This window comes from Copadichromis virginalis, linkage group LG10, assembly GCF_057382275.1.
Source record: "Copadichromis virginalis isolate Kocher_CV1m ecotype Utaka linkage group LG10, C_Virginalis_male_GT1.1, whole genome shotgun sequence".
In the NCBI taxonomy this organism is placed as follows: domain Eukaryota; kingdom Metazoa; phylum Chordata; class Actinopteri; order Cichliformes; family Cichlidae; genus Copadichromis; species Copadichromis virginalis.
The window spans coordinates 16,460,083-16,481,784 of record NC_140627.1 but is presented as its reverse complement, the minus strand read 5'-3'; the positions used below and the strand labels follow the sequence as shown (position 1 = coordinate 16,481,784).

Genomic DNA, 21,702 nt, shown 5'->3' with positions numbered 1-21,702 from the left:
CATCTATAAATACCTTGGTACTTTTAGAAAACAGAGGACAAACTGTCTCCACAAAGAAGAAAAAAAGATGCACAATCACTCTGGAGCTCTGCGGCGCATGCGCCCCGTCGCTTCGTGCCGTGACGCCTGGTTTAAGCTCCGCCCAGGCTTTCTAAAAGGTCACGTCGCGCTGCAGCAGTGAAACAGGAGACCGTTCCGCATCCTCTGCGCACACCTCACTTGATCTCTATCAGCAGGTAAGAGTCACCTCATCCAAAAATTGTTTAAATTTTAAACGTTTATTGTGTGTTACTGAGCGCGTCAGCCATGATGGCTGTCATTCTGATGGTGATGCTGTTGACTGAACCTACAGCTAGCTGTATCTTCCAAAAGCTAGCCTGTTAGCCATAAATGAACAAACAGCGTCATTAGCTGTATCACTGATGCTATGTCATCTCAATTTGACAGACAACTCCTAAAAGTCTATCACCTTCTCAAAAACAGTCGTTTTAGAGTTGCGCATTTCGGCCCCATCATCGAAGTACGCAACAGGAAGGGCGCAGAAGTGATGACCTTCGAGGATGGAAGTGGAGGAGACGAGCCTGTTGCGCCTTCCTTCGCTTCAGATCGACGCTATCAGTTTTTACATGTGCTTGATTATGCGTGATTTGTCGGGTACAAACGTGGGTGAGGGCTGTGACGAGGTTGTTTCCCGTCAGGGTGTAGCTGTCCCGAAGCACGTAGACATCGAGAGGCGGAGCCGCAGAGTACGTGAAAAAGCTACACGTGTTAATGAAGTCATATAGCGGCCTGAATTTTGGAAGCAAGAGATAGAGAGAGAGAGAGAGAGATATATATATATATATATATATATATATATATATATATATATATATATATATATATATATATATATATATATACTAGTTTTGTAGAAAAGTGGCGTAAAATTAACCAACTTAAGCAAATTAGTTCAGAATGTAAAATAAATACTAATATCAACAATAATCATGATAATATATAACAAATATGTTTTAGCCCTTATCACGTGGGGATGTAATTGATGAGGGTTGGATTGCAGAAGTTTTTATAATTAAAAAAACAAAACAAACGGCAGTTTCCACTTAGTAATTATATTTTTTACTATTCTCTTGCATTATTAACGAGTGTAATTCTTAAATAAGTGTTTTCATTGTTGATTTGTACGCTACTACTTCACGTGTAAAATGAATTTTAAAAAAAACAAATGAGGCAATGGATCAATGAACAAATCGAAACCCTTAATCAATAACTGCTGTTGCTAAATAATTCTCCATTGATAAACTAATAGTTTCCAGTCCAGAAAGTATTTTTACAATCATACACCAGGTGTTCTTAATTATGAGTGGTTTCCTTACTGACGTTTGTTATGGACATGTTTCTGAAGTCTAACCTGCACATTTTCATCAATGTCCACCTTTCTTTGAACTGCAACACCCTCGCAGCCTCGAGGTCTGTAATAGGCTCCCATTGAGCTGCATGGGTAACAGTGCTCCTGCTACCGCTGCAGCATCAAGGCCTGAAGATAGATGCGACGCCAAGGCCAGAGGCCCGTCTGGTAACAAAGCACAGCACTGAAAGCAGGCTTTTTATTTTAGTGCTGTCCTGCAGGAGCCATTTCATCGCAAAGCTCATGCAACTTGAAAATAGAATTTAAAAAAAAAAAAAAAAAGTGGCACCCTCCAGAGGGTTCTGATGATCTAGACAAAACGGCAAAAAAATCCTCATCCTCCCCCTACATGCTTATGAACATAGGCAGTAAATCTAGCATGCAAGCTCAAGACCTTGTAGTTGAATGCTTGCAGCAATGCTTAAAAGAAGACCAGCTGCAGTGTGATGGCTGTAAATGTGGACTCTGATGTTTTTCTTGTATTTGTGATTTCTCACTGCATGCCGGGCTGCTCCTGTTTTAAGGTGAGAAGCATTGGATGGCCCCTCTGTTTTTGTTTTTTCTTCTGTTAACCTGAAATTCAATCGAAATCAGACAGCATCACAGTTAAATCAGCCTGGTACAAATCTAGATGTGTCATTTTCCATCTAACAACAACTAAAGAGTGTGTGTGTGTGTGTGAGTCCGGTCTTCTTGTTTTTTCAAGTGGTTCTCAGCAGGGAGTTGATCTTCATGTCGCATTGCAGAAGTGTTGTTGAAGCAGACCACTTCAACAGGCTGGATCAAAGATCAGAAAAAAGAGAGAGCTGGGCTACGTGTCATGAAAGCCTGCATATGCAGTCTACTCACAACAGTGAACCAGCTTTAAACTGTTCAGTCATATCACTTCAGGCTTATCAGTTTTTAGTGATGGTATGGTTTTGTTTTGGGGGTTTTTGGGTTTTTTTGTTTATTTTTTGTTTTTTATTCTTTTGAGCTGCTTTAGCCACACAGGAAATTGATCAGGAATCGATGACGAATCTGACCTCCAAGCAGAATTTCTAATTGCAGTTACCAAATCAATAAATCTCACGAATGACAATCAATAGGATGCACTCGAATTTACTACACACACGCCCGTTCAACTATCTTATTGAGGACCTTCATTGACATAATGGTTTCCCTAACCGTTAAAAATGAATGCCTCAACCGAACCCTTATCCTAACCCTAACCATAACCTAATTGTAACCCTGACACTAAAACCACATTTTGAGCCTCAAAAAGGCCTTCAAACTTGTGAGGACCAGTGTGTGTGTCCTCACAAGTGACTGTTGGTTCTTACAAGTATAGTAGAATGCAGCTTTCGGTCCTCACAAAGATGGCTAAACAGGAACACGAACACACACAAACAGCCTTAGAACCTTGTGCACATAATTTATAAAATATTTGAAAGCCGCATTAGATAAATGTCCTTGGCCACTGGGGCAACATGATCACTGAACAGTGTATGTTATTGGTTAGTTATTGGTTAGTTATTGGTAACTTTATGTGTATGTGACTGTCTGGAAGATAACGGTTATCACCAGTGTTGATGATAACGCTACTGGAAGGTCTCTACTTGATTCTGATAGCGCTTACGCTGCTCTAGTTTTAGCTTCCTATTTTTTTTTATTTTTTTTTATTTTTTTTATTTTTTTTGGAAACACAGGAAGATCTTTTTAACCCTGGAGAACCCATGCGGTCAAATTTGACCCTATGGTTTCCCTAGTAAACCAATGGGGACGGATCTGACTCCATGGGTTCTCCAGGCTTAAAGAGTTCTTAGCCTAATACTGTAGCTCAGGGTAGTCAATACAAATGAAGACGCAGGTTCACCCAATTGTAATGTCCTGCAGTTTTTATAGGATGTGCTATAGTTTCTTTAAATCTGCTACAGTTGGGTAGTTGAGGCTTCTACCGAACTCAAAAAAATTTCTGTATTTTAATATTAACTCAAAAAACAAAACAAAATGGTTTCAAATAATCACTTGACTTCATGAATAGATCATGAAGCTAAAGGAATATGCAAAGCAGAAATATTTAAACTCAAACACCAATGAAAAGCCTTCCTTTTAATTCTCTTGATCAGGCCATTTCCTTAACATCCTATGCTCTGAATAATGGACTTTTTTTTTTTTTTTTTTTTTTGTCTTTTTAACCTTTTGGGCTTGTTTGTTTTAAGTGTGTCACATCTGTGGTGCAAGGCCCTGCAGTGGTGCTTGTGTGGCACAGAGTGAGGTAGTTGTCTTTGTTCTAATGGCCTCCTCTGGGACTGTTTCCTGGAGACGTTCAAGAAGCAAACCCAAAAATGGAAAACATAAGATTAGTACCTCCTTTGGCTGTGAGTAACATAAGCTGAGTTGTCATCACCTGATTATGTCTAAAGCAGTTCAGCCACAGCCTTCTGACAATCTCCCATTTTTTGATTTGGGAGCCATCGTAGATTAAGAGAGACAGAAGGATAATCCTATGTGACAAATATTTTCCCAGGTTACTTTACCAAAGAGAGAAATGTCCTTGACACCACACACTCTCTCTCTGTGGTTGTTGCATTGATGCATAGTAGTGATTCTAAAACTTTATACTTGCACATTTAGCCAATTTTTATTTTTTTTTTAAAGCTAATAACCCTCCAAGCTTAAACTCTAGTGCACTACTACCAAACTTGCCCCAGCTGATAATGTGCTAGAGTCCTGCCTCATATTGTTCTTTTAAGGGGGTTGTATTAATTTGTGTATGCAATTCCCTATGGACGGTGTAAAAAGACAGGGTTTCACCCATTGCAAACGTGCTCCTGTGCACTCGTCCAAAATCCCGGATGCATGTCCCTGGCGGATGACCTATGTGTAGGTTTAATGCCGATTGGTTGACACGTGGCGACATTCACAGGGACTGGGAGAAGCACAGGCAGTGACTGTGGTGGTCACTTCTCAATGTGTTTGACACTTTGTTTCACTTCAGCTCTTTTCATGTTGTAACTTCCCTCTACTCTGTCCTGAGCTGATGGACCAATAACAGAATAACCAGGAGTAGCCCGCAGACCAGTTATACTACATAGTTGTGTAGTATACTGGTACACTCCCTCCACCGACGCTCTCTGTGGGTAAGCAGGCCTCCATAGGCTGCTGGGGCTGAGCCGTGATTTCAGCGTAAGCCTCCAGTCAATGTAAAGTTGTCATCTTTAGTAATTTTCCGTTATTTTTTTTTTTTATTTTTTTTTTTTTTTGTCCAGTTGTTGCATAAACTGTAGATTTCCTATTGAGTTAGCTTGTTGTGCAATGTTTCCTTAGCGAAACTCCACCACGGTGGAGTCGTACTGCTTCACAAAGGAGGGCAGGTATTTGCTGAGCATGGTTTTTGGCTGGTACAGACAGTGGAGCAGAGCTGAGGGCACACATGCCTTTGCCCTTAGGTTGGCTTTTATCACGTGTAAATACTTCCTTTTATTCACTGGAGATGTGAAGTATGCAGCTTGTACCCCTGCTGAAGCTATTCTCCTCGGGGACACGATATGCCCTGCAGGCCTGGCCGTGTGAGTGTGTGTGATAAGAGTTGCACACTGATTTCATTGAGAGGCCTGTGTGTACTGTAAAGGTTATCTCATAGCTTTAAGCTGAGGATTAACACAGAGGGTACAGGGAGTATATCAGACGGTGTGCTCTCACAATAAACCAGCCTCCCTGACTTTATCATTAAGCTGTATTACAGCCTCCTATGAATGTGTGCCTTTACAATATACTGACAATTCCAGCTTTTAGTTGACACTGCTTGCTGTGGAGGAACATTTAGTAGAATAAATGAATAGTCTATCGAATTCTCCAATGGATGACCTGCTATTGTGGCCCACACCCGGCAGCGTTGTGCACAAAGCTACAGCCTTGTGTTCAGCGGGAGCGCCTCGGATACCAATATAGCCAAACAGACAAGTCACAGCTTGTTCTCAGGCACACAGTGCATTAGCTGGAGTGAGAACGGAAATTTACAAATCCTTGATGCACTCATATCGCATGGCTCCAGTAGAAATAATTTGTAGTCTGAGAACAGCAGCGCTTAAATGGATGCGTGACGTGTCACTCCAGGCGAAGAACTAAAGGTGTAACTGGCAGAGAGGTGTATAATGACAGAGGAAAACAAAGAGTGTTGCTGAGGAGGGGGAAACGAGCCGTGTTGCATCCAGGCCTGCCTGCAGCTATAATGAGGACTGGCAGCAGAGTCTATAGGAGCGTTATTACACAACCCCTTCCCCCTCCCTCCATCCGTCTGGTGTGGTTCACATGGGGGAGGTGAGGGGTTACGTAACTGCTAATTTATGGAAGAGTGAGGAAGGGAAAGGGGAATTAAATAATCTGGTTTGAAGGCTGTTTATGGAGTTTGGTCACTGCCACCAAGCTTTCTGTTCTTAATGACTGACACCAGATGATGCATGAAAATGAATGTCAACAAGATGGGGTGTTTGCTTCTAGTCACAATAAGTGATTTTACTGAATTACTTTTTTTCTATTTCCTTTTCTTTTTTCTCCCCCCCCCCCCCCCCTTCAACTCTCAGGAAACAGGAAATGTACTGCTCACATCTTGCACACATGTCATGTTCTTGTATGGTGTGATTAAGTGCCATCGTGTAGGAGTTTGGTGAAAATGGGCAATCTGGCTGCACTTAACTTAGAAAAGCTCATTGGTATAACAGTATAGTTGAGCTGCAGACAATGGAGACATTAAATGAGGCCAGCCCTGGGCAGTCATCCAGGTTTGCACATAGTGAAGCAGTATGTGTGTTTCGCTCTCTTTCAGCCACCATGACTCACCAGTATCCCGCACTGACCCCTGAGCAGAAGAAGGAGCTGCAGGACATTGCTCACAGGATAGTAGCTCCAGGCAAAGGCATCCTCGCAGCTGATGAGTCCACCGGTATGTGTTGGTGTGTCGGTGTTTCAGCAAAGGTGGCTGATTGAAACGCAACATTAAACATGGTTGAATACCAACATACAGTACACTGAACATGCAGTGAGTTGCATGTGAAATTAGAATTGCTGTGCGTTTATTTAAAGAGATCATAAAATAAAGATGCATGTTATTGTTTCTATAAGATTACTGCAAACAAGCAGTTTTAGTCTTCTGCTGTAGGCCATTTTATACTGTAAATGATGCTAAATAAATGGCATTTGTGTCGTCTGTGTGTATTTTATTAAATCCATGTCCTTGTTTTTTGCTCTTTAGGCAGCATGGCAAAGCGTTTGAACCCCATTGGGGTCGAGAACACTGAGGAGAACAGGCGCCGCTACCGCCAGTTGCTCTTCACAGCCGACCAGCGCATCGACAGCTGTATCGGAGGTGTGATCTTCTTCCATGAAACCCTCTACCAGAACACTGACGATGGCGTCAACTTCGCCAAGCTCATCAAAGACCGCGGCATTGTCGTTGGCATCAAGGTAGGCAGGGGATTGCCGTTGCTGGGTAATCAGTTTACCCTGGTGCATTCTTGAAAATTAGTTTTAGCTCAGTTTCATTATGCTTCTGCTGCATTGCCTGGTTTGTGCCATTACGTGTTAGTTTACATAGTTTGTTGTGCTCAGAGTCTACCTTAAAACACAAGAGCCTGAGTGCTGAAAATCTCAACCTCCTTTTGTTTTGAATGTCATCATCACTTCGCTGTTGATATAATGCAGTCAAGTGACTCAGCTTAGCAGGCAGTGTAAACCCTCATTGTTTAGCAGGTAAAACCTGAAAGGTGTTCCTTTTTTTTTTCTTAAACCAAAAAAAAACACGCTTTCAGTGTGTTTACATACACTCAGACCCACACATAACAGCAGATCATGTTGTTAGGACCAACTGGGCTAAAGTTATTTCAGGTCAAATTCAGAACATTTTCTGTTTGTCTTTACAGGTTGACAAGGGTGTTGTACCCCTCGCTGGAACAAATGGAGAGACCACCACTCAGGGTAGGAGACAGTAGACGCACAAGTTTGAGAACTGAAATGAACTTCACGGAAGCCCTGTGTGTTTCTCATGGCTGGTTCTGTGCGTTGTTTGAGTGCAGGTCTGGATGGGCTGTCCGAGCGATGCGCGCAGTATAAGAAGGACGGCGCAGATTTCGCCAAGTGGCGTTGTGTGCTGAAGATCAGCGAAACCACGCCGTCTGAGCTGGCCATCTTTGAGAACGCCAACGTGCTGGCACGATATGCTAGCATCTGCCAACAGGTTAGTGTGGTACTATAGAGGATTCCTTTCCTTTTTTTTGGAAAGGACACTAGTGATCATCAAATGGTAGTATTGTATATTTCTAAAATACTGGTGTTAAATTTACACTCTGTAATCTCTTTCAGAATGGTATTGTTCCAATTGTGGAGCCTGAGATCCTTCCCGATGGAGATCATGACCTGAAGCGTTGCCAGTACGTCACCGAGAAGGTAACATGTTGCAGAATGTGGAACTCTGCCACCTTTATCTGTTCTGGAGAGTTCAAGTTTGGACTTGCGTGCTATCGTTTGTCTCCTGCTGTTAGGTCCTTGCTGCAGTGTACAAGGCTCTGTCGGACCACCACGTGTACCTCGAGGGGACACTGCTGAAGCCCAACATGGTCACAGCTGGACACTCCTGCCCAACTAAGTACAGCAGTGAAGAAATCGCCATGGCTACTGTTACTGCTCTGCGCCGCACAGTGCCTCCTGCTGTCCCAGGCAAGATACTTGTGTATATAATAGGAAAAATTCAGGGAGTGGGACAGTATCTGTGTGCAACAGCAGGGCTCCAAGTGACTTAATAGAGCAGCATATTTAAAAGTTAAACCATTATATGTTATCATGGATAAACTGCTAGCTGAAACATGCTTTTGTGAATGTATAAAATCAGTTAGATCATCCCTTGGAATTTGGATGAGTTGACTAGTAAATTGGCAGTCTTGGCATTTTTCAGATTGCTTTGATTTCCTAATAGTAATACTTAAATCTCTAGATTCTTTCACTCGTTTATATCTACCTGCAGAGTGCAAACATGCAGGAAAAGATGCTTTCGAAAACCTTTAAAATCTTCCTCGACATCAGGTATGAGCAGATCGGTAACTCGTGTTTCTTTTGTATAAACAGGGGTGACATTCTTGTCTGGTGGCCAGTCTGAGGAAGAGGCCAGCGTGAACCTTAATGCCATTAACAACTGCCCACTCCCCAAGCCCTGGGCCCTGACTTTCTCCTACGGCCGTGCCCTGCAGGCCTCAGCTCTTAACGCCTGGAAAGGACAGCTGAACAACGAGAAGGCCGCCACCGAGGAGTTCGTCAAGCGCGCCGAGGTCAGACCACAGGAAGGGACATCAGATGTGTCCTTTGTACTGCTAATTTAAAAAAGCAAAACTTTCTTTGCTCTTTTGCTTATGTCTGTTTTGTTTTTTTTCTTCTCCAGGCTAACGGTCTGGCTGCACTCGGCAAGTACGAGTCTTCCGGAAGTGGCACCGCCGCAGCCCAGTCCCTCTACGTGGCTAATCACGCCTATTAAACAGCAAACTACCACGTTGAGCTGTGGCATAGTTATAGTCTTCTATCTGCTCTGCTGTCTCCCCTCTTCACTCCTCCATCAATCACAGGCCTGTGCTGTCTGCTTTACTTTAGAGTTCTTAAATTTACATTATTAGATATGTGTATTTGAAACCATCATGTGACATCACAGTACAAAAGGAAACAGACATGGGTCATCTGTCTTTTTTTTTTTTTTTTTTTTTTGGTAATTCCCCCCAGTTTCAACAAATGGTTAGTTTTGAGACAATTTGAAGTTAAACGGTTGGAGGATAATCAAAAATGTTTAGTCAGTATTCATTCCACATTCCTTCTTTCACGCAGCTGTCTCTGCCCACTTCACACAAAATATCAAATCACTCCCAAGCAGGCCAGATCAGCATGTTTGTGTCAGTGTTTCGCTTCTGTCAGAACGGCATTTGTTCATTGTTGAAACGCTCTACTAACATCCGCACTGACACCAAGTGGGACCAACTGCTTATTAGTGGCATCAGAACATGCGTTAAGGAGCAAGATGGCAGACGAGGTGAAAATGTTGAGCCGAGTTGATCTTTTGAACAAAAGTGTGGAGTGCTCTGTTGTGCTTTCAGACAGATGTATATCTAGTAGATGTTAGCAGGCACATTATACTGTAATAAGCCACTACACACCAGGATTCTTCCTTTTTTTGTTCTTGTGCTCCTTATCACCATTATTGAATTTTAAAACAAACAACCATCTTGTGTGTCTGTTCATTAGCTTAACATTACATGCAGTAATCAATGTATTCAGTTGTGTGAAGGTGTCAATATTATGTGATGCTAGTGTGTCATCCTCCCACCTGATTTCCCCTCTGCCTGCCCTACCGAACGACCAGACTAGTTTCTATCGACATTCACATCCAATGGACCAATGGCGTGGGGTCAGCAGCGGGGAAACGGTCGCTGCTGTGTTGGAGTACTGTGCCGTTTGTGGTGTTAATATTGTTCTTTAAGCACTTGGTGTGTCAAATAGTGGAGAAAAATAAACTAAAACCTTAAAACATCAGATGCTTTTGTGTGATGGAATTTTCTACACCTGTCCTGATACTGGCGATGACAGAGTTATGCATGTTAGTCAAATATTGCTACTTTATTATTTAGAATCTTTACTGCCTCTACATTTTAGAAATCAATGTTGAGTATTTAATTATATTTAGTTGGCTGATATCATTACCTTTACACAATCAGCTTATTGTGATTTGAAATTAAATGGCCAACACTAATCTGCATATTTAAACTTTATTTTCAGTTTCCTGGAGGTGTATATCAGACTCAGAATCAGAATACTTTATTGATTCCTGGGGGAAATTATTTTTTGTTACAGTGCTCCATTTTAAACCAACATTAAGACAAGACAGACAATACGCTAACTAAGAATAGTACAATATATACATATATATACATACATACATAAGTCACTTATAAATAAATATTTGGAAAAGAAACATGTGTAGTTGTAGCAGCAAACAGTGTGTTAAGTGGATGCGTTGTACAGGGAGATGGCCACAGGCAGGAATGATATGCAGTATCAGGTAGTATATATGCCTACATGCACCCCCTTTCTGAGTCAAAGTCATGTGTTTTGCGCTCAATCTTGCAGATTGGATAGACAGTCGCATGGAAGCAGCTCAGGGTGTGTAGGCATGACCTGCTGAAGTTAAAGCTAAAGATCAGAATGTAACACGTAGGATATTACTTTGGTCAGGGTTTACGGAAACTGGTCCAAAAAAAGGGAAAAAATATCCAGTGAGCAGTATTTCTCTGGATGATAATGCTTTGATGGCAGAGGTGACTGGCCAGACTGCTTTGAGCTGATAGAGAGGCAGCAGTAACTCAAATAACCACTCAATAGCTAAGATAAGATAAAACTTTATTAATCCCTCGGGTGGGTTCCTCTGGGAAATTCGGTTTCCAAAAGCACAGCACCGACAGAAGTTACAGTTACAGAATATTATATATATATATATACATACACACACACACATATAAATACAGAGACAAATATAAATAAAATATACGAAGGGGATAAATAGAATAAATAGGAATAAAAATAAAAATACAAGTGAATTGCACATTTCAAGTATTGAGGTCTATTGCACCATTGACTAAGATATGCAGAAGAGCATCTATGAATGCACTACACATCATGTGGCTTAAAGGAGATGTGCTACCGCAGCAGAAGACCACACCAGCTAAAATTTCTTTCAGTGGACAGTGAGTCTGTGTGAATTTATAAAGCCTTTTTAAAAACAACTACGGGGTCTCCTTCACCAAATGTAAAAGACAAACTTGGGCCAAAAGGTAAAAAATATAGAAAATCGCTCCACAATTTTGCAGCTGCAACTTCGAAAGCCCCGTCACCTCTGAGTTTATGTTGTGTCTTTGGAACCAGCAAAAGTCTCTGGTCTGCTGACCTGAGAACGAGGTGGGACATAAGAGTGCAATAGCTCAGACAGATAAAATTATGTAGAATCATTAAGAGACTTAAAGACAAATAAAAGGATTTTTAAAATGGATTCGTAAACTAACTGGAAGCTAAAATTGGAGTGATGTGCTCTTGCATCCTTGCACCAGAAAAAAATCGAGCGGCGCTGTAGGTGACCAACTGGCCTGGCCAATTCCAATGAAAAGTGCATTGCAGTAATTGACACAAGAGGTTTTAAAACAGAAGTATTAATGTTTCAAGGTTGGACTAGAGTGGCTTGACCTTTGGCAGTCATCTCAACTGGAAAAAGCAGGCTTTTGCTACAGTGTTCACATAAGCTTTGAGCTTTAGAGAAGGATCCATTTTCACTCCTAAATTAGTGATAATGGATTTCTCATTTGGGGCCAATGAGGAAAGGTCAATACAGGGGCTGCTGCTGGTGCCGCTGAATCTAAACAACGTGACTTCTATCTTGTTCTCATTAAAATTCAAGTGATTTATCACCATCCATCTCCTGATGTCAATAAGGCCGTCATGGAGAGGCAGGACAGAGCATTCAGTCGTGTGCTAACATGAGGTCTAAAGTGTACCTTATGTTGGGTCCAAGCTGTGTATCACCATTTTCACTAGCATTACTGATGCTACCAGTTTCTTAAAATTATTTAGATGAAATATGCACTTTATGAAAGGGTATCTGTGGTGTCCAGTAGAGTCCAAGGGTCACCACACAAATCACCCAAATTTAACAAAGCTGACCTAAAAGTAATGAGGTCACCTGTTTAACACCAGGACCAGCTGGACAAATCAGAGCAGGGTAAATACATAACTGAGAGAGCAGCTGTTTCCTCCCTTATTGCCTATTCTGGGTGTCCTTGAGCACCCTGGCTAACTTCCATATATCATCCCAGGGTTATCAGATCAGATTTGGGTTTTACTGGACAGCTTGAGGAAGATGGCAGTGATGCAGGTGGATGTCCCTCTAGTGTCCTTACCTGACAGAACGACCACAATATGTGCATCTTCGGTGTCTGACAAGTGGTCATCAACACCAGGGCACCACAAGGAACTGTCCTCTCCCTTTTTCTATTCACCCTCTACACCACGGACTTCAGCCACTGCACAGAGACCTGGTATCTTCATCAGTTTTATAATGAGTCTGTGGTGGTTGGATGCAATAGCGAGAGTGATGAGATAGAGTACAGGGCTGTGGTGGACTTGTTTTTCCACATGTTGCGGGCATGCTGCTGGGGCAGCAGACTAAGGATCATATGTGTTAATTGTGTAAATAACACTAAGCATACTCACTTTTGTTGGTTGCTCAAGGAATTTATGCATTCACAAAGATGAATTGAGCCTGTCGTAATTAAAGCTACCACAGATGGCGCTGAATACCCACATTTATCACAGTGTGTTTGTGCGTTTAATTCTTTTACAGGTTGCGCCGACGGTCATTTTCACTCCTGCAATCCTTTGCACAACAACGTACAGCCCTAACACCTTTTTAGAACTATACGGGCAGACAGATGTCTATGCAAATATTTGATCCTATTTAATTTAATGTAAGCTATCTGTATGAACCACGGTTCTGTTTTCGTCCTCACGCGAAGAACCGCTTAGATACGTTTAAAAATTGGTCATGTGATCGGTGCTGCTGGCTGCTTGGCATCCACGAGTGCTCCCTCCCAGTTCATTGGAAGAAATGGCTATCACGGAAGTGGGTGAGTAGATTCGTAACTGAAATGAGTGTAAATGATTTAATTCTTATTAAGTGTTTCGTTTTCATTGGTTTACGTTAGATTTATTAAACATGAACCTTTGTACAGAGTGCAACCATAGCGGACTAACAGGAGCCGTTTTCTCCATGTTATGACCCTTTGAAGCTAATGGCTAGCTAGCCCCAGTTGCAGGGGTGATGCCCTGCCACTGCAAGAACACCTGCTGTTTACTACATGATTTGTTTTTGTTTTGTGTTTTTAAATATATATTTTTAATTAAAGGAATACTTACGATAGTAAAGCTTCCACAAAGGGCAGTAATATGCCTAATGTTTACACTGAGCCTCGTTTACAACCATGTAAGACACTGTAGTTGATGCAGCATGATAGACACAAATGTCTTACTCAGTCAGTGGTCACCAGTCTGGACATATCGAGGGTACGTAGGGGTCAAGGATTGGGATAAAATCCTCTGTCATAATATACAGTCACCGGATATTTTATTAGGTACACCGTGAGACTACTGAGTTCGATCCCACACTGTAGTCACAAAGGGGTGGACATGGTCAGCAAGAAAACTCAAGTATGGTATTTAAACGAGGCTCAGTTGGTGCTAAGGGGCCAAGAGCATATCCCCCACACCAGTTACACCACCAGATGCCTGTACTGTTGATACAAGACAAGGTGGATCCCTACCTTTATGCTGTTGATGTCAAATTGTGACTAAAAAAGTGGCCAGTGAGTGCGTGTAACCTATTTTAAAATATTATATTTAAAATATTGTTCAATGATTTCCAGAAGCAAAAAAAAAAAACAACCCCAAAACTATTTCATTTTTTAACAATTGAGTATTTTTAGTTTAAACACCATGGTAAACTCTGATTATGTTTGCTGGTGCTTATATAAATGATCTGATTTTGTTTTAGCCTGAATCCCAAGTTAGGTTTGAATGTCGGCATTTAGAGCTGAAATAATTGGTCAGTTATCTGTTTAAATGAAGTTTTACTGCAGTTATTTTGGTAATAGATCGATTGTTACAGTTAGTCATTTTAATGTGAAACAGTGTTTATTTTAACTAAGCTGTTATTTAATTTAAAATGGGTGTATTTCAAATGTATACTTTAATTTCTACTGTACTCCATTTTTAATTGATAGATAATTAGCAGATTTATCATCAGTGAAAATCTTTCAAACAACAATACTGTGTGTTTGTCTCCCAGAGCGTCGACGAGGTCAGCTTGCTGCTCTATCCATAGCAGCCGTTGTCATCATTGTGGGAGTCCCTTTGTGGTGGCGAACAACTGAGACATACCGTGCCTGGTTACCTGTCAGTCAGATCAAAGATCTGGCTAAACTGCAGGTTTTTTAGTGTTTCCATTTATCTCTCATGCCTTGTAGTTGATTGATCTTCCTTGTGTAATACATTCTTATCTCTACGTTATTTCTTATTTTGCAGCTGCACTTGAGCGCTGATGTCGAGGTTGTGTTTGCACGCGGCACCGTCACGCCAGAACAGCAGAAAAAGGTCCCGTTGACGCAGACGCAGGATGAGGAACATACAGTGGATGGTGATTTGCTCATGCAGTTTATGATTCTGCGGTCACAGAATATGAAGCCTGCAAGGTCGTTTGACTCTCAAACTTTCTTTCCAGAGGACACAACATTGAGGTACAGGTATGAAACAAAGTACCGCACAGCTACAATCATGGAGGAAGATGCCCTGAAAAAGCCGACTGCTGCAGGTGAGCAGCAGCCTGTCAAATCCAACTTGTGGTACTTCAGATGTTGACATTTGACATTTTTTCTCAAAGAAAGCACAGCTGATAATCACGATAATTTTTCTGCTTTAGAAGCAGATCTGTCTCTGCACATGCTCAGTGAGAGTCCGTGCGGCTCTTTAGTTGTGTATGTGATCCCGGAGTCCTCTTCTTTGCTGCCTGAGGTAAAACTGAAGCTTTTTTATTGTATTTCATGAGTGTGATCACTCCATGCTAATTACTATTAGAAAAAAGGATAATGAAGAAAATATAATTTACTGTCACAGATTGTAAATAGAGTACCTTCTGCAGAGCTTGAAACACAATTAATTATTTGTTATATTCCAGGTAAGACAAAGATAATAAAGTATGCATTGCACCTTCATGCCTTTCAGGATGTGAATGTGTATATCGGTCAGCGAAGGACAGCCCTGGTGCGTATCAGCGCCCAGATGAGAGTGGGCAAGACACTAGAGCAATTGCTGGCTCAGTTGGAGCCCCAGATCAAGCAGGTGCTCCAAGTGATGTCTTTTAGCCACACTGACATCACTGTTGCACTCAGCGACAGAGTCCGTTTTAGACCTGGCAACAAAGAGAGCATTGCTGACAGCATGAGAGCCTTCAAATCTAGCCCAGGTTGGTAATTTGGCTCCAGGTTTAACTCTGAGAACACGTTTGTGTCTTTTCTTTGATTGTTCTTATCTTCCTGTCAGGTTATGAGATCACATTCAGTCTGCTAAACCCTGATCCAAAGTCACACCAGCTGCACTGGGACATTGAGGGTGCCGTGCAGACATACATCCAGCCTTTGCTTACAAAACTGTCCCCTCTGGCTAACTTTAGCATGGACTCTCAGGTGCTGTTAATGCACAGTCCCTATTATGACAAAGAAAAGATGCTCAATTATTGGAAGTTAAGGTTTACCTTTCCTTTTTTATAGACCTTGTACTACACCATGCTCGGAGTGACCCCACGCTTTGACAGCAGCTTCGAGGCTTACACGCTCAATGCTGACAGCCTTGCACATGTCATCAACCCGGTGGAGGCTAGACTTGGTAAAAGTCTGCTTTTTTAAATGATCATGGTTTAGCTTTTTCTGCTGTATTTAAATACAATATGTTTTAATTCTTTTTTTTTTTTTTGCGTTTGACTTCCAGGCTCTAATGCGGCATCTTCTAACCCTGTGTTAAATTTTCTGCTGTATGTCCCGGATATTCGTCATTCACCCCTTTACATCCACGATCACAGGAAACAGGAAGTCCCTTCCAATGCGTTTCACTCTCCACGGTGGGGTGGAATCATGGTAAGAAGAACGAAGAGCAACGCTGAGGGAGAGCTGCATGTTTATTTTGTTATGTTGGGTATTGTAACCTATATTTATCCATGTTTTTGCAGGTTTATAACGTGAATGGTTTCTATGGGTCGGAGACGGAGTTCCCTGTTCACGTCAACATTAACATGGCTAAAGTGATGGGAGTCTTCCTCACCCAGCTTCGGTAAGTGTTAACCCGCAGTGCGGCAGTCGTTTTCTTTCCTCTCGACACAAAGTAACCTTCATGTGCCGTGTCCTGTCAGGTTGTTGCTGGGCGTGCAGTCATTAAGCCCCCCACCTGGCTTCCTCGTGGCACCGTGTGGTAGCACAGGACTAGCTGACTGGGAGCTGGATCGCCTCATGTGGAGTCGTAGTGTGGAAAACATTGCAACAGCAACCACCACCATCACCTCTCTGGCGCAGTTGCTGGACCAGATAGGCAACATTGTTATCAATGACAACATTGCACAGCAGGTAAGGTGAAGGTGTTTTAGTAGTTATGCGTTTGCTCCATGTAGCAAAATTGTGCATGTGCGTAGATTTCTTAACACATCTTAACTTTGATTCTGGAGATTTATGTCATTGTTTTGGTTTCTCAGTTTAAATTTAAAACTGTCATATGTGACTTTATTTTGTTGTTAAATACTTTGTTATTGTCAGTTAATCAACAATAAACAAGATACTTCCTGCTCATCACCTGAAGACAAAAATCCAAAATTCATCCTTCTTTTAATAATTGTATTATTGTACTAGCGACATAGTAGTGAGGACGCAAACTAAAGTTAGTTAGTAAGCTTCTACTCTGAGGGGCTTCTGGTTCATTTGCACTGGCAGGTAACAAAGATTGGCCAGAAGAGCATCTGTTTAATGTAGTACAATCAGATCCTAGCTGGGGGAAGTCAGGAACAACATCAGCAATCTCACTACATAAGCTGAAATTAGAAACATAAAAAACAAAATCAGAAACTATTTCTGTTGTCACAGCCAGCTCAAAAAGTAAAAAAACCCCCAAAAAGCTCAATTAATCTCAGTGACTGCAACATATAAAGAGGATGCCACACCAGAGTTTGAATTTGTCAGCAATACTTATTTTATTTAAACAGAATGAAGGTCTGGAGGCCTGGAAGACGGTAAGATAAACATGGAAGGAGTCCAGGCCAGCCACACAGGAGGCTGTGGGACCCAGAACCTCTCTCCCTAAACTAATAGAATAATAAAACCCATTCATGCATCTTCTGCCACTTATCCGTGTCCAGATCGCCATTGCAGCAGCCCGGGGAACACAGAGGCATACCCTCGGTCTCTCGGCCATCCAAGAAATGTAATCTCTACAGCATGTCTTGGGTTTGCCCTGGTGCATCCTCCCAGAAGGACAGGCCAGGAACAGGACATGCCCAGGAGGGATCCTAGTCAGATGGCTGAGCCACCTTGGCTGGCTCTTTGCAATGTGGAGGAGCAGCTCCTCTACTCTGAGCCCCTCCTAGATGACTGAAACCCTTGCCTGTCTCTAGGGAGAGGTCAGCCAACATTCGGAGAAAGCTCATTTATATTGCTTATATCCATGCTCTCATTCTTTTGAGTTAGTACCGAGAAGCTAGTGGACAAAGTTGCAGACCTGTCCCTCTGTCTGCCTCTGTCTGCATCTCACTCAACAAGAGCCCGATATACTGAAAAATCCCCCATTTGGGGCAGCAACTTGAGCTTAACCCTGACTGGGCACTCCACCTGGCATAGATCTGTGGTCTCAGACATAGAAGTGCTAGTTCTCATTCTTGCTGCATCACATGCAGCTGTGAACTGCTCCAAAGTGAACTGGAGGCGACCACCTGATGAACCACATCATATGCAAAAACCAAAGATGAGGACCTGAAGCCACAAAATTAGAAGCTTTTTGCCACTTGGGTGCACACCTAGAAATTCTGACTCTAAATTTTGTCAATGCCTCTTTTTTTTTTTAAAGAAAAGATACACAAAAAAATCGCCCTATGGAAAACCAAAAAATAACACTTTCATATCACACGAAGACTGCATATATGAACACAAAGACAAACCGAATGAACCCAAATAAAACAAAAGGCCATTTCAGTCTCGGTATCAGAGTGGTATCTTACGGCTAACAATTAGGTAGTCTCCTCTAATTTCATAATAATAACAATAATAATACATAACCTGTGATCTAATTTGCTAATATGCAGGTGTCCAGTGCTGTCACGTCCCTGCAGCTGGCCATGGCTGAGCTGGAGGTCGGAAACCTCGGCTTTGCTCTGCAGTACAGCAAAGAGGCCATCTTGGCTTCGGAGAAAGCATTCTTCGACCCTTCGCTCCTTCACCTGCTCTACTTTCCAGACGATCAGAAGTTTGCTATCTACATACCACTCTTCTTGCCCATGTGCGTGCCTATTCTGCTCTCAATGCTGAAAATAGTGTCGGAGGCCAGGCAGAGACGCAGAGAAAAGCAAGCCAAAAAGGAATAAGAGGCACTCAAGCAGGAGAAGAAGAACAAAGAAACTGTATGAACAAACCATTTCGTTAGTGGCCTGAAAAGGCTCATGTGAACCATTGTGGTTTGGGGTTTACAACTCCTATTGTTTTATACAAGGATTTATGCCTGATGTACTGAGTGATTGCAGCGACTGTTTGACACTGCATGGCTGAAAGCTTCAGTTTATTTATTTTATTTCTCATGTTATTAAGAAATAAAAACTAAAGTTCCGTCTTTTGTTGTTGCACAATACCTAATGGGCTGGTACAATGGGCTGGGCGCCTGAGCAATCAGAGCACATTTACATAGTGTGTGAATGTGTGTGTGAATGGGTGGATGACTGGATATGTAAAGCGCTTTGGGGTCCTTAGGGACTAGTAAAGCGCTATATAAATACAGGCCATTTACCATTTACCATTTACCAATTATACAGTTGTTCATACACTCGGTATTTATACCTAAACGCCTTCTAACATTAACACGTTCACTCACACTCTAATCAATTGGGTTTAGGATCTTCCTCGAGGATTTATAGATCAATCCACTGAGCTTCAGACTGGTAGATAACCCTACCATCTGAACAGCTGTGGCTTATGGAACGCCAGGACTGCCATAATGAATTAATTAAATACACCATTAAATAATTAATTAAATGTGGCAATAATTAATTAAAATTGGAATTAATTAATTAAATAAATAGTTATGACACATGTAATTAATTAATTATTGACACATTTAATTAATTATTTATGTATTTCACTTTTTAATTAATTATTGACACATTTAATTAATTATTGACACATTTAATTAATTATTTAATGATATATTTATTTATTTCATTTTGGCAGTCCTGGCGCCTGGCTCTCATCATGAAATAATTTTATCTGTCAGCCTCACCCATCAAACTCAGGAGGCGGGGTTAACGCTGCCCATGCAGCTTCTCTAACATTTGATTGGTTGCCGTGCAAAGTAAGTCAAAACAGGTCGATCCTAGATAATCGATTGCTTGTGTAGACTTGGGGCAGCCAGGTATCCCAGAATGCAGATCAAATCACAGGCAGCAATGGTGGTGGTGTAGTTTTAAAATACCCCGTTTTTCTGTCACCAGCTACACTTTTAACAGTGTTTTAGCCGCGAATGTCGCGCCGTATGTCTGGTCAGGTTGTCAACATAGAACATGTTTGCAAAAGTGCTCAGATGTTTTCAGAGATTTCACTAGCTCTGCTAACAATTAGCATGCAGAGTGCACCGAGGGGGTTACGTTAACCGGTTTGTTTACATATTCCACTCTCCGTGTTCCACATGTTGCATTCGCAGATTCTCATTTTCACCGAACGATCGTCTCTTTCCGCCTGGTCTTGTGTCTCTGTGCTTCTGTAACATAAAGAACGAGCTGACATTTTTCTCACGAAACCAGCGATCAGCTCAACAGACCCTCAGTTTACCTGCATGCATCCTCCTCCTCATCTGTCAGCTGTTTAACACCTGCTGCTAATTCAAGAAACACGCCTACGTTACCTGGTGATAGTCACAGTTTAACTGGGCAGCCGGTGCTCGATATAAAGTAATGTCAGCGCATTTTTCTGCACAAGATAAGTAAATATAGTGTTTTCCCCGAGCGCAGAGCTGCTGGAGCTTGTTTCCTTACAGAGCACTTTATAGGCGAACAGCTTCATCGGCGGCTGATGTCCAATCACCGGCACACAGCTTTCAAACCTCAGCTGAGTTTTAGCTCTCAGTGGTTAAACGCTGGACTTCATTCACTCAGGTTCTGTCTGTCGGATCACGTTTACTTCGCTGTTTTATTTACAACTGAGCAAATCGGTTTGGCTGAGGTTAAAGTTACGTTTCATAACTGCATAGTTTCACAGACGTTTAATGGTTCACTGGCACATGTGTTAGACTGAACTATCATCTAAATATCATCTGTTTTTTAATAGTTATTCAACTGTATTCTAAGCACCAGCTGTCTGTTAGAATGTGATTTTTTTCTCTCTCTCTGTTGGCAGAGGTATAAAAATGCGCAGGAAAATCTGACGTGCATGGCGAACTTCACCGACGATATTTAGGGAGGAATAAACACACATCAAACATAAATGAACCATTTGCCTGTCTCCATAATTGAGAGCAATTTCTCTTCTTACGTCAATACTCTCTCTCTCTCTCCTTTTTTTTTTTTTTTTTTTTTTTTTTTTTTTTTGCTTTTTCGGTCATGTTATGTTTACCTGTCAAAGGCTTGTTACAAACTATGAAACACATCGTGCAGACTTCTGGATGTTAGAAGAAAACGAATACTGCTCATGAATGAGACTAAAGGCAGGAAGGTGTCCTTTAAAACTAAACATGTTAATAGGACCTCCCTGTTTATATCATAGTTTATGATATAGCACGTGTATTTCAGTAATAGCCTGCTGAGGCCACTATACGTGCTGGCCTCATATCAAATGTGAAGGCAGACTGAGTCTATGTTTGACGTTTGTTTATATCTAATCTTCCTTTTCAAACATTTAAACAGCAGCGAGTCTGCAGCTGAGGGAATACAAACTCAAACTGTCGGAACAGGTTTGCTCGTTTCTTGGATTCATTTGGTGATTTATTAAATGTATAACTGTTATTCTAATCTGCTGCTGAGTCTCTAACACTTTTCTTTATGCTGTATATTTTCACGTCTCTGGAATAGTTGGCAGTTAGATAGTCAGCTGGGAAACTTTGTGTTAACTCATGGAGCTGAGGATATCGTGGATATGCTGACCTCGCTCCGTGGTGTACAGGGCCGTTTAACCTCATGATTAATATTCACAATAAAAATATTAGCCGAACATCATGAAGTCTGTATGTGTTTCATAGTGTCGAACAACCTTTGTACAGTTAAAGCCAGCAGTTACTACATGACGGAAACACCAACTTTATCTCTTTTATGCGTTTATACACAGGTCACGCTGATTACTGAACAAAAACCCAAAGATCAGATCTTAAACAGATTTATTTGCTCTCTCTCCTCCTTAAACATGTTTTTAATGTTAGTTATAATTCAGAATTGGCGACTGAAACACGTAGGACACATA

The 21,702-nt window shown here is 41.6% G+C and overlaps 2 protein-coding genes across 3 annotated transcripts; both read left to right on the top strand.

Moving 5' to 3' along the window:
* The first annotated feature begins 136 nt into the window (after positions 1 to 136).
* Positions 137 to 9,952, top strand: aldocb (aldolase C, fructose-bisphosphate, b). Of its 2 annotated transcripts, none has more exons than XM_085470255.1 (9): positions 137 to 236; positions 6,216 to 6,332; positions 6,642 to 6,853; positions 7,309 to 7,363; positions 7,462 to 7,622; positions 7,748 to 7,831; positions 7,927 to 8,101; positions 8,507 to 8,706; positions 8,817 to 9,952. In XM_085470255.1, the coding sequence occupies exons 2-9, from the start codon at positions 6,221 to 6,223 to the stop codon at positions 8,907 to 8,909; spliced, it is 1,092 nt and encodes a 363-aa protein (XP_085326381.1). In that variant the 5' UTR covers positions 137 to 236; positions 6,216 to 6,220; the 3' UTR covers positions 8,910 to 9,952. The 2 variants fall into 2 exon arrangements, with proteins under 2 accessions (XP_085326381.1, XP_085326382.1); XM_085470256.1 differs by lacking the exon at positions 137 to 236 and adding an exon at positions 941 to 1,576.
* Positions 9,953 to 12,961: 3,009 nt separating this feature from the next.
* Positions 12,962 to 18,871, top strand: pigs (phosphatidylinositol glycan anchor biosynthesis, class S). Its single transcript, XM_085470254.1, has 12 exons — positions 12,962 to 13,089; positions 14,307 to 14,446; positions 14,543 to 14,654; positions 14,739 to 14,828; positions 14,937 to 15,028; positions 15,239 to 15,479; positions 15,557 to 15,699; positions 15,784 to 15,898; positions 16,001 to 16,146; positions 16,239 to 16,339; positions 16,419 to 16,629; positions 18,351 to 18,871. Exons 1-12 carry the CDS (start codon positions 13,071 to 13,073, stop codon positions 18,627 to 18,629), a joined length of 1,689 nt encoding a protein of 562 aa, XP_085326380.1. The 5' UTR covers positions 12,962 to 13,070; the 3' UTR covers positions 18,630 to 18,871.
* The last annotated feature ends 2,831 nt before the right edge of the window (positions 18,872 to 21,702 follow it).

Excerpts from the sequence above, each read along its gene's own strand:
- pigs (XM_085470254.1), top strand. Across the intron at positions 14,447-14,542 it reads AAGATCTGGCTAAACTGCAG|CTGCACTTGAGCGCTGATGT; the intron begins GTTTTTTAGTGT and ends CTTATTTTGCAG. Across the intron at positions 14,655-14,738 it reads TGAGGAACATACAGTGGATG|AGGACACAACATTGAGGTAC; the intron begins GTGATTTGCTCA and ends CTTTCTTTCCAG.
- aldocb (XM_085470256.1), top strand. The coding sequence starts at position 1,498 with ATGGGTAACAGTGCTCCTGCTACCGCTGCAGCATCAAGGCCTGAAGAT. Across the intron at positions 6,333-6,641 it reads CGCAGCTGATGAGTCCACCG|GCAGCATGGCAAAGCGTTTG; the intron begins GTATGTGTTGGT and ends TTTGCTCTTTAG. Across the intron at positions 6,854-7,308 it reads GCATTGTCGTTGGCATCAAG|GTTGACAAGGGTGTTGTACC; the intron begins GTAGGCAGGGGA and ends TTGTCTTTACAG.